This window comes from Microtus oregoni, unplaced genomic scaffold (assembly GCF_018167655.1).
Source record: "Microtus oregoni isolate MIOR12 unplaced genomic scaffold, Mior012 000017F_ref0000208, whole genome shotgun sequence".
NCBI lineage: Eukaryota > Metazoa > Chordata > Mammalia > Rodentia > Cricetidae > Microtus > Microtus oregoni.
Window position 1 is genome coordinate 5,203,793 of NW_024543076.1, and position 11,551 is coordinate 5,215,343.

General features: G+C 48.9%; 2 protein-coding genes across 5 annotated transcripts; one reads left to right on the plus strand and one right to left on the minus strand.

The window, feature by feature from the left end:
- The first annotated feature begins 5,084 nt into the window (after positions 1-5,084).
- Arhgef39 (Rho guanine nucleotide exchange factor 39) lies at positions 5,085-8,273 on the plus strand. Its single transcript, XM_041667822.1, has 9 exons — positions 5,085-5,243; positions 5,363-5,457; positions 5,667-5,787; positions 5,994-6,112; positions 6,733-6,803; positions 7,044-7,172; positions 7,497-7,726; positions 7,934-8,022; positions 8,137-8,273. The coding sequence occupies exons 1-9, from the start codon at positions 5,106-5,108 to the stop codon at positions 8,150-8,152; spliced, it is 1,008 nt and encodes a 335-aa protein (XP_041523756.1). The 5' UTR covers positions 5,085-5,105; the 3' UTR covers positions 8,153-8,273.
- On the minus strand, positions 6,036-11,551 carry Ccdc107 (coiled-coil domain containing 107). Of its 4 annotated transcripts, none has more exons than XM_041667826.1 (6): positions 11,372-11,551; positions 11,138-11,289; positions 9,833-9,896; positions 9,655-9,745; positions 9,477-9,583; positions 6,040-9,404 (listed from the first exon to the last, which is right to left on the minus strand). In XM_041667826.1, exons 1-6 carry the CDS (start codon positions 11,475-11,477, stop codon positions 9,193-9,195), a joined length of 732 nt encoding a protein of 243 aa, XP_041523760.1. In that variant the 5' UTR covers positions 11,478-11,551; the 3' UTR covers positions 6,040-9,192. The 4 variants fall into 4 exon arrangements, with proteins under 4 accessions (XP_041523757.1, XP_041523760.1, XP_041523759.1 ...); XM_041667827.1 differs by having other exon boundaries at positions 6,044-9,404; positions 9,833-9,893; XM_041667823.1 differs by having other exon boundaries at positions 6,036-9,583.

An 11,551-nucleotide genomic window follows, 5' to 3' on the forward strand; every position in this document is an offset into this window, starting at 1 on the left:
AAGCTTGAGCTCTCAGAGTCCTTTTATGCCGAATCTAACCACGTGGGACACTCCCTGCCTGGCACAGGACACCTCTGTGTTTTTAAAGCCAAGTCTTTGGTCACTGGGATCTGTGTTTCTAAAACCCGGACAAACACATTCCTAAATCAGGTTTCTGATTAGCCCTGGGTTACGGAAGAGGGAACCACTCACTGGTAGAGCGGGAGAGAAGCCCCCTTCTCCCTAGTCATGGATTGGAAGACAAGACCAAAGCTGTTGTGAGGTCTTGAGGCTGGCCCATCACACTATTATTGCTAGGGCTATCATAAAAATCACCATAAATCCATAAACCAGGTGTCTTATGGCAATTCGATTTTTAAAACTCTCAACGTTCTGTAGGCCTTAAGTTTGAAGTTGTATTGGCAGGATCAGGCTACCTCGGAGGCCCTGGCGGAGCCTATTTTGTTGCCACTCCTGGATTCTAGTGGTGCATACCTTGGGTCCCATTACTTGAGAGGTAGAGGCAGGCAGATCTTTATGGGTTTGAAGCCAGCCAGAGTTACATGGTGAGACCCTGTCTCAAGTAATAATAATAACAATAATAACTAATAATAATAACAATAATAAACAAACAAAAAACATACGACAACAACAAAAATTCCTAGTTATATCTGCAAAACCCCTTTCTCCAGGTAAGATTACACTCGCTGGCTGTGGATATGTCTTTTTTTTTTAATATTTATTTATTTATTATATATACAATATTCTGTCTGTATGCCTGAAGGCCAGAAGAAGGCGCCAGACCTCTTTACAGATGGTTGTGAGCCACCATGTGGTTGCTGGGAATTGAACTCAGGACCTTTGGAAGAGCAGGCAATGCTCTTAACCACTGAGCCATCTCTCCAGCCCTGTGGATATGTCTTTATGTGGCCACCATGTAGCAGAACCAAAGTGGATACATTTCAAGAAGTCCTTAGTGTGTCTCCTCATCCTCAACCTTGCCCTCTTCTACCAATTAGACAGTGCTCCCAACCTGAGTTCACAGTGAGCTCTGTTCCATCCCCTCTTCCACCCACAGACTGGTGACATACTCAGACATACCCACCTCTTCCTCCACCCCCCCCCTCCAATTCTTCCATTCTTCATGTGTATGTGTGTGCATGAATACCACATACATGCAGAAGCCCTGGGAGGCCCGAAGAGGGTATCAGACCCTGGGAACTGAACAAGAGCAGCCAGTGCTTTTAGCCTCTGAGCCGTGTCTGTAGCTCCTCTATTCTTACTGCTTAGGTTCACAGGATCCCCAGGGGTTTATCTGTGCTCACCCACATTTGAGCATGGGCTGCCCTTCATTTGCTTCTCTTTTGTTTTGATTTTTTTGAGACAGGGTCTCACTGTGTGGCCCAGGCTACTAGGCTTTCTACATGCTGGGATTACAGACATAAATCACCAGGCAGTCTCTCTGCGTTCACCTGAGACAGTGTTACTGGCCCGTAACCTAGTGATACCAGTTCTCTTGGAACCCAAGCCAAAGAAACAGTCTGCTCCAAACTCTCCATTTCTCCAAGCGTTTCAGGCTTTTCTTCTCTGGTCTAAGCCCAGCATTTAACATTTTCAGGATTCTTAGAATATCTGAGCTGGGGGAGCTTAGAACCCTGGCAATCCCCTGCTTCTTGGCTTGGTGCCCAGATTCCTAGGAGTCCAAATGGAAGAAATGGGATCTAATGTTTCTTACATGTAGTATCCCAATATAAAATGTATTTTATAATTACAAAATAGTGCATAGCCAATGCAGGAAAGTTGGGGAACATGAAGAAGAGTCTCAGGGAATTTAAAATATCTCCCTACTTGCACCGTTCTCACTTAGACCTTCAGCCTCAGGAGTCCACTGCCTGGCACAGGTAGACACTCATTTGTCCAATTATATTCCGTCTCATCCCCCAGAGATAAAAACACAACTAGGTTTTGATTGCTTAGCCTTCTGGCCTTTCATGTACCTTTTTGTGCAGAGGGAATCACATTACACACACAGCTCACTGTAGCTTGTCTTTCTCCTCTCTCTTGGCGTTACTATGAGTAACTATGACTTACTATGAGTGTTTTGATGTTTTTAAACTATATCCATAAGCCAGGTGTCTTAAGACAATGCTTTTTTAAAATCTCAATGTTCTATAGGCCTTAAGTCTGAAAAAATACATATATACATATAGATATATGTAGATATCTCTCTTGCTACATCTCTACATCAATATTTCTATCTATCTATCTATCTATCTATCTATCTATCTATCTATCTATCTAGAGTTTGTTTTGTTTTTTAGAGGCAGGGTTTCTCTGTGTAGCCCTGGCTGTCCAGGATCTAGCTCTGTAGACCAGGCTGGCCTTGAACTCACAAAAATCCTCTTGCCTCTGTCTCGCTAGTGCTGGGATTAAAGGTGTGTACCACCACATTTGGCTGAACTTTTTAATATTTTATCTTATACATAAATATAAATAAAAATTTATAAATATATAAATATAAATTTTATAAATTATTATATATAATATAAATAAAATAAAATATATTTATTTTATTGGGTTGGAGAGGTTAAAAGCACTGGCTGCTCTTCCAGAAGTCCTGAGTTCTATTCCCAGCCACCACATAGTGGCTCACCATCTATAATGAGATCTGATGCCCTCTTCTGGTGTGCAGGAATTTGTGAAAGCAGAACACCGTATAAATAATAAATACTTTAAAAAATATTTTATTTTTTAAAATTCATTTATTTTTACATACCAATCCCAGTTCCTCCTTCCTCCTCTTCTCCCGCTCCTCACCCTTATTTTATTATTTTATAGGTATGGGTATTTTACCTATGTCTGCTGTGGAATAATCCTCTTGTACACTGTAAAGATTTGTAAACTTGAATTGGTTTAACAAAATGGTGATTGGCCAGCAGCCAGGCAGGAAGTATAGGTGGGGTGACCAAATTAAGGATGATGGGAAGGAAAGGGTGGAGTGAGGAGTTGCCAGTCAGATGCAGAGGGAGCAGATGAATTTACCATGTTAATAAAGGTACCGCCACATGGCAGAGAGTAAATAAGGAAGGGATATGGGTTAACTTAATGTAAGAGCTAGTTAGTAATAAGCCTACACTATTGGCCAAGCATTTATAATTTATATTAAGCCTCCGTTTGAGTCAATTATTTGGGAAATGGCTGCCAGGTATTTGTGAACTGGTGGGTTGGAGAGAAATGTTCAATTACATATGTCTGTGTACCATATGCATGCCTGATGCCCGAGATGGCCACAAGAGGGCGCCTGATCCCCTGGACCTAGAGGTGCAGATAGTTATAGGCCATCATGTGGGTAGTGGGAATTCAACCCGAGTCCTTTGGAAGAGTAGCCAGCACTCTTAACTAAAAAACGATCTCTCCAGTCCTTTCCCCTTGTTTAAAAATATTTATTTTATTATTTTAAAATTATTTGTCTATCTGTATGAGAGATGATTGGGGAATTAAGAGTGCTCCCTGCTTTCTCAGAAGACCAGAATTTGATTCCCAGCACCCACACCGAGTGACCACACTGCCCATGACTCTTCCTGGGAGATTCCCAGCACCCACACTGGGTGACCACACTGCCCATGACTCTTCCTGGGAGATTCCCAGCACCCACACTGGGTGACCACACTGCCCATGACTCTTCCTGGGAGATTCCCAGCACCCACACTGGGTGACCACACTGCCCATGACTCCTCCTGGGAGAATTCCAGCACCCACACTGAGTGGTCACAACTGCTCATGACTCCAGCTCCTGGGACAACTCTTTCTGGACTCTGGGCACTGGCTTCACACACACACACACACACACACACACACACACACACACACACACTCCACTCTCACGTACACATACCCTCCCATGTGAACATATAGTTTTTAAACATCAAAATCTTTTAAAAAGAGATTCCTGACATATTGACAAAATGTTCCTGCAAATTTACCTTACGGGGGTATACCCAATTCCTCAAAGTCCTAAAGAAAATTTAGAACATTCTCCTTTTGATAAGGTAACCCAGCTAACCCATCAAAGCTTTTGTCCTGGATCAGAATGAGGGAGAGAGGAAGTATGGGCGGGGGGGGGGTTGAGAGGAGTGCAGGGAGGGGAAACTGTGGTTGGAATGTATTTTATGAGAGAAAATTAAAAAAAAAAAAAAAACTCCAGTAAACCCAAACTACCAAGTTACCGACTCCTCACATGAAGCTAGTTTGTATGAAACAAAACAACAACAAAACCAGGACTGGGGATGTCGCTGTAGAGTGCTTGCCTAGTATGCACGAGTGGGTTCCATCTCAGCCCCTCATAAGCCGGGTATGACACTGCAAAACTAACTTCAGCATCTGGAAGCTGAAGGCAGGCGGATAAAACCAAGGTCATCCTCAAATTCAGTTCAAGGCCAGCCTACATTATAGGAACCTATCTCAATAAAAAATTAAATGAAGGGGGCTAGAGAGATGGCTCAGAGGTTAAGAGCACCGACTGCTCTTCCAGAGGTCCTGAGTTCAATTCCCAGCAACCACATGGTGGCTTACAACCATCTGTAATGAGGTCTGGTGCCCTCTTCTGGTTTGCAGGCATACACACAGACAGAATATTGTATACATAATAAATAAACAAATATTTAAAAAAAAAACCAAAAAATTAAATGAAGAAACACGGTAACTTAAAACTTGCACACTTTGGACCAAAGCTCAAAGGTTCCTAGCTGGTGAAAGCACTGGGAATGACTGGCCAACTGCTTCTCTGTCTGGCATGGGCTCAGGACGTAGTATGGACGGTACTTATCCCTACATTCCTAATTCTGCAGTTAGACAGAGTCCTTGTCAACGTTTGCATTTTGTAGCCTCCTGTTTCCGTGTTCAGACAGCTGTGCCTCCTTCGCGCTTTGCACAGCGCGACGTCGCAGCGCACCTAGAGCGCCGCCCTGGCGGATGGGGCAGACACAGCAGAAGGGACCCGCCCCGCGAGCCGCTGCCCGCGCATGCTCTGTGCTCCCGGGCCGCACCTCCGCGGCCCCGCCCCCCGAGCGGTTGGAATTTGAATCTCCGGCGCGACACTGCGGGAAGCCTGGAACCCTGGCTCAGGCATGGAGAGCCCAGGCTCCACCGCGCACTGCCCGGTGCGACAGCAGCGTGCTCGTTGGGAACGGAAACGTGTCTGCACCGCTCGGGAGCTGCTGGAGACCGAGCGGCGCTACCAAGAACAACTGGGCCTTGTGGCCACGGTGGGGCTCGGCGGGGGTGTGGGAGGGTCTCAGACCTTGCTTCGGACTGACGTCTGCAGTTTCTGGCTGCACCTTTCTCTTGCGACAGACTAAGAAAACTGTATTCGTTTCCTTCACAGTACTTCCTGGGGATCCTGAAAGCCAAGGGGACACTACGACCACCAGAGCGCCAGGCCCTGTTTGGGAACTGGGAGCGTATCTATGCCGCCAGCCTGTGAGTGGAAGCGGTGCAGCCTAGCCGGAAAGGCCAAGTTCATCTGCCAACTTTTTCACCTGTGGCCTTGGCCCAATGCCTCAACCTGCCTGCGCTCCAGTTGTAAAATGGGATAATAGCATTGCCTCCGAGACAGGGTTATGGGAGGTATATGTGGGAGAGCTTGAGTAGTTGCTGGCCTGCCTTTTTACTGTCCTTTCCCTGCACAGAGAGCTGCTTCCCTACTTGGAAGAAGGGCACTGGGGGCCGGGGCTAGAGGGCTTCTGCTCCCACCTGGAGCTCTACACCCAATTTGCTGCCAATGCTGAGAGTTCTCAGGCCATCCTTCAGGTAACTCTCTTCCTCCTTCCCTTCTTAATCTAGAGACCTAAATTAATAGTGTTTTGTATTTCGAGCCCAGCTCTTTACTAACATCCCCAGGAGGACCAGGTTTCCCTCAGGAGTGCACCACTTGCTGAAGGCTGAGCGTGTGTACACAGAGTGTAATATAAGGGAGTGGTTTCTCTTCCTGATACGAACTCTCCCTATGTATTCAGACGCAGCTGAAGAAGAATAAACGTTTTCGGAGGTTCGTGCGGCTTCAGGAAGGCCGCCCTGAATTTAGGGGTCTTCAACTCCAGGACCTGCTCCCTCTGCCTGTGCAGCGGCTCCAGCAGTGAGTGGACCCCTCTAGACTAGAATTAGTTCCTCTGGCTGCATAGCTCTGCCTACAGCTTTGTGGGGGACGCCATAGGTTCTATCCCAGCTCTGCCTCTCTGAGCCCAATTATCTTCTAAGGCGCTTTTACTGGAGTAAATGTGAATACTCAGGGGTACCCAGGGGCTGCAGCCTGAGACCTGGGGCTGTGGGACTGTGTCTTGAAGTACAGGGGCACCCAGGGACTGCAGCTTCAGACTGGGACCGTGGGACTGCATACTGAAGGGAGGGAACCTGCACTAAGAAATAGACAGGCTGTCCGGAAAAGTTCATTGGTCTCGAAGTTCTATTCCAGGGTTCCTAGGTTGTCTGTGGTAGCCTCCTTGGTTTAAGTTGCATCTTCTGACCCAGCCTCCTGAACTACAGTCGGCCACTGATTCTTTACTGTGGGATGGAAGTGGCCTGCAGAGTGTGAGCCCAGATTCTGAGTCCCAGGTTGGAGAGGGGCAGCAGAGCAGCCAGGCCTTTCCTGACCTTTTAATTAAGGGATGAACATCTGGGAGGTGCTCTTCAGATCATTTGAAACCAGGGCATCTTGCCTGGCTCTACTTCACTTTTCTTCCAATTGTCCACTTCCAGGTACGAGAATCTTGTCGTGGCCTTGGCGGAAAACACAGTTCCCAACAGCCCTGACTACCAACAGCTCACACGTAGGTTTTTGTTCTTCTCCAACACAGGCAGAGGCTGCCTGTCCCGAAAGTCTTTCTGGTTCTGACCTCCAACAATGCCTGGTATGTCCCCATCTCCCATTACATGTATAGTGTCCCTAAGGGTCCTGCCTCTGCAAGAAGCTAGAACCTGATGCAGGCCCCTCCAGGCTAGCTAGCTACCACCAGTAGCCACGCAGAGCCTAAGTACTGTTGGAAATGAGGGAGAGGGTGTTGTTCTAGGGGCTGCCCGCCTGGTGAGCGAGACTGCCCAGAGAGTCCACGCCATTGGCCAGAGCCAGAAGAATGACCAGCACCTCCTCCGTGTCCAGGCTCTACTCAGTGGACACAAGGCAAAAGGGCTTACCTCAGGTAAACTGTGGACTTTGTCCTTCCGTCCTCATTACCCCCTTACTTGCTTCTCTTCCTCAACAAAGCCAGCATATTATTGGGCTAGCAAGATGGCTCAGTGGCTGAAAGCACTTGCTGGATGAACTGAGTTAATCCCGGAACCCACGTAAAGGTAGCAGGAAAGAACTGACTCCCCGGAGTTGTCCTCTGACCTCTACATATACATACGATAATTAAAAAAAAAAAAACTTCAACGCCAGCATATACCTCCTGCCCGTGTTTCCTGCCCTTTTGTGTTCCCATGGATTCTGAAGCTGTACAAGATTAACGGCTCTCATTTTCTAGGGCGATGGTTCCTGAGACAGGGCTGGCTTTTAGTGGTGCCTCCCACTGGGGAGCCCCGGCCCCGCATGTTCTTCCTCTTCTCTGATGTGCTCCTCATGGCCAAGCCTCGACCCCCACTGCACCTGCTGAAGAGTGGCACCTTTGTCTGCAGGGCTCTGTACCCTATGTCCCAGTGTCAACTTAACAGGGTCTTTGGCCATTCGGGAGGAACTTGTGGTGGTCTGCTCAGTGTAAGTAGATGGGAAATCTGGGCCTCAGATGTACTACAGGCACTCACAGACCAGCGTATCACTTGGCCTGGGTCCCTTTCCATGACAGTAAGGGCATGGCTGGGGACAAGCTCTCCTTTTAGTCATCCTCTTATCCCTGAGTGACCGCCATGGAACCAGTGACCGCTTCGGCCTGACTCGTTCTGAACTAAAGCCGTTTCTCCCTAGCTGTCCTTCCCCCATGAGAAGCTACTGCTCATGTCCACTGACCACGAGGAGCTGTCACGATGGTACCACAGCCTGACCGTGGCCATCAGGTAAGCTCTGCCCTTTCCTGAGCTGGAAAGGAGTGCTTCTCTCACCGCTGGGCTCCCCACGGGCGACTGAACAGAGCACGCATTCCAGCCTGAACTGTTTATCTCTTCCTACAGAAGTCAGAAGAGCTAGAAGTGTCCAGCCCTACTGCAACATGATGCTGTCATCTACAAATGTGCTATCCTGGGATATATGTGGCAGCTGGCATACCTAAGAAGAATCTTAAAATTCCAGAACTCAGGATACTCAGGGATAGGGCAGGGCCAAGAACAAAAGGAAGTCGAATTCAACACTGGAACCACAGGGCCCTCCATGGCCTGACACGGGCCATTTAACTAGTTTATCAAAGCAAGCTGGCAGTGGTGGCGCACACCTTTAATCCCAGTGCTTGGGAGGCAGAGACAGGCTGATCTCTGAGTTCTAGGCCAGCACTGTCTACAGAACGAATTCTAGGACATCCAAGGCCACATAAGAGAAACCCTGTTTTGTTTTAAAAAACAAAACAAGAATCAGAAAGCAGGCTTGAACCTAGCTGAGCCCCAGCTGATCCAGCTCCTTTGACACCATGCCACAGGGAGGGGGGCGGGGGGAGCCTTGCTGCCTATTCAATCTGTAGCTTTTTATAGGAGGCCCTTTTTGTTATCGATGGTTTCTTATTTTATTTTTGAGACAGGGTCTTCCTATGTGACCCAGGCTGATGTGAACTTGAATTCCTCCTGCCTCAGCCTTTCAAGTGTTGGTTTACCAGGTGTATGCGGCCACACCTAGCTACTGTATAGTTTCTTTCTTTTCTTGAGACAAGATTTCATGTAGCCCAAGCTGGCCTTGAACTCCAGATCTTCCTGAACTACCTCCTATGTTTGAAAAGTCCTATAATTTATTTCCCCGCTGGATTTTAATAAAGTGCTGTTTTGTTGTGTTTTTGGAAAGAACTTTGTCTAAACCACGAGAAAAAGGAATTTGAGCCTTGACGGCTGGCATTCAGTAGCCTCCGGAGTACAGGGAAGGACTGTAGCTCCCTCTGTCTTCTCTGAATTCTGGGAAGCAGTCTCTTTTCCTAATAAGGGAACCTTTTCTGGGAGGCACAGCTGGCTTATGCACCTAGTATTCCTGTGTCTGACCAGCTGGAAGCAGGAAAAACACAGACATACCCAGGGCAAGGGGACTGGGTTTTACTGACCCTTCAGTGGCTGCCCCCCCTTCAATGCTGGGTCCTTTGTGACAGTCTTGTGCCATCTTCGCCTCAGTCCCTGCTCTACCTCCCAGGAAGGAGCTAGGTTCCATGAATCTGGGCTCCAGTTTGTGGGCCCCTTGCAGGTCTGACTGTTCCCAGCTTCTTGTTGGTCCTCTTTCCCCAAGTCCTCAGGAAAGGGTACGCTGGCCTCTGTGAGGGAGAGATCAGCTGGTTCCAGTTTCACGGGCTTTGTCTCCCAGCCATCACCTCCCGATCGTTTACCTGGAACTTGCACACCCGCGTCAGGCTTGCGGTCTTGAAGGAGCTGGTGGACGGTCTTGAGCTTCATGCTGAGGAGTTCCCGCTGGGTTCCAACCAGCGTAGTCACCCTGCAGAAATATCCACTCAGGGGCTGCTCAATCTGTCGCTGTGGCTTCCCACTCACCCCGCAGATTCTCACCGCTCAAAAAGGGGGTCCAGCTGGGTCATGAGGTTGTTGAGATGCTGTTCTGTCTGGGCCAGCTGTTGTGTTAACTGCACCAGCTGTTGCTCTGGGAGGAAGGTAGATGGGATGGTTCCTCCCTGAGTCCCCTGACCGGCTCCCCCACAAAAACCACCACTACAGCTGCTCAACCCACCTGCCTGCAAGGATTTCTTCTTGTTTTTTTCCTCTTGGAGAATGGCAGCCTCATCCGTGCCCTGCTGTGGAAGCAGGAAAGGGTAAAGCTGCAGCACCTCAGTCCTCAATGGCAGTAAAGACAGGGACCAGAGAAGCTCTGGGCATTCACCTCAGAATCACAATAGTTTCTAGTCCAGCTGCTTACCCAGAACGTGAAAGAACACGCCGGTATACCCACATATGGCTACATTGCCAAAGCACTCCTTGGAATGTGAGACTCTACAGCAGGAATCTGAAGACTGGCTGGCCAGATGCCTGCTTCCTTGTTTAGCATCCCCACCCTCTGTGTTGCCTTTGAGATAGGGTCTTATTAAATTGCCCGGACAGGTTTTGGACTTAAAATCCTCCTTCCTGCCTCAACCTCTGGAGTAGCTGGGATAGCAAGTCTGTGCCACTAGGTCTAGCTCCCTCAGTTTCTGCTGGTATCAAGTCCCCAGTCTGTCAAATTAGTTTTCAATTTACATCGCCCCCCCCTTCCAGGTTTTACTGAATATATAGTGCTCTTAAAGGCAGTGTCCTAAGGTTATAGGGTATAATTCTCTCACTGTTCGGATGGGCAGACCCTTTAATTGAACCTATCAACTGCAATGCCTACATCTCTCTTCCACAGGTCCTGCAGCTTGTCTCCCTGACCGCTTAGCTCCATTCACAGGTCAGGACTAGCATTTATTAATCTTCATTCCAGCCTGTCTAGCCTGCCTGGCTCGTTATTAGCCATCTCAGCTAGTTTTCTGTCACTAATTAGTTCAGTCTCTATTTCCTAATATAAGTAATTGATCAGAACTGAAGATACAGCCCTAGGTGGTAGGTACCACTTTCTAGTTCAGCCCCATCAGAATGTACTGTTAGTTCACATTTCAGGCCTTCCTTTCCAAGGAGAACATGAAAGGCTTGGTGTCTGGCACACTAACACCCTCCTTGGGCCAAAGTTGGAGCCTCAGCAGTAACTGCATTGTTTCGCATATAGACACTATGGTTGGGTTAAAATCTCACTTCCATCAGACACTAGGTGAATGGTGGAAAAAAAAAATCGCTCTTCACTGAACTGTGGGAGGATTAAACGTAACGGTCATTAGCTATCCTCTCCCAGGCGCCTTACACCCATTACTTCTCTAGCTCCTCGAACCCCCACGATGTGGGAAAACCAAGGAACTAACTAGTCTTCATTTCACAGGCCGCCGGGAAACGGGGTCTTGTTCTTGGCACCGTGGCGCCCCCAGGAGATTGAGGCCCAGGACTCCCCCAACCCACGGCCAGACCGCACCTGTAAACACTTGTACAGCACAAAAGCCACGACGGCAGCAGTGTACAGCGCCCCCAAAGGCAGCGCTCCGGCCCGGGCCCGCTCGCGCTGGTCCTTGGGTGGCGGCCGCCGCCGGGGTTCGGTGGCCCCGGGACCGACCTGGGAGCGGTGTTCTGTGGATTAAAGACACCAGTCAGCGGACAGGACGCTTCTCCCAGGCAGTCCAAGCCTCCCTCCTGCAGGCCTCGCTGGTACCTGAGTGTGCCCCCAGATCGGGGCTGGGGCGCTCTCCCAGGACCCCAAACAACGCAGACACAAGCAGCAGCCCCAGCACACTCGACACGGGGCCCGCGCCCGCCATGCCTGGCTCACCGCGGAGGTGCGTCAGAACCCCCACGTTCCAGCGTTGGCGTTCCGCCGAAGTGCGCACGCGCA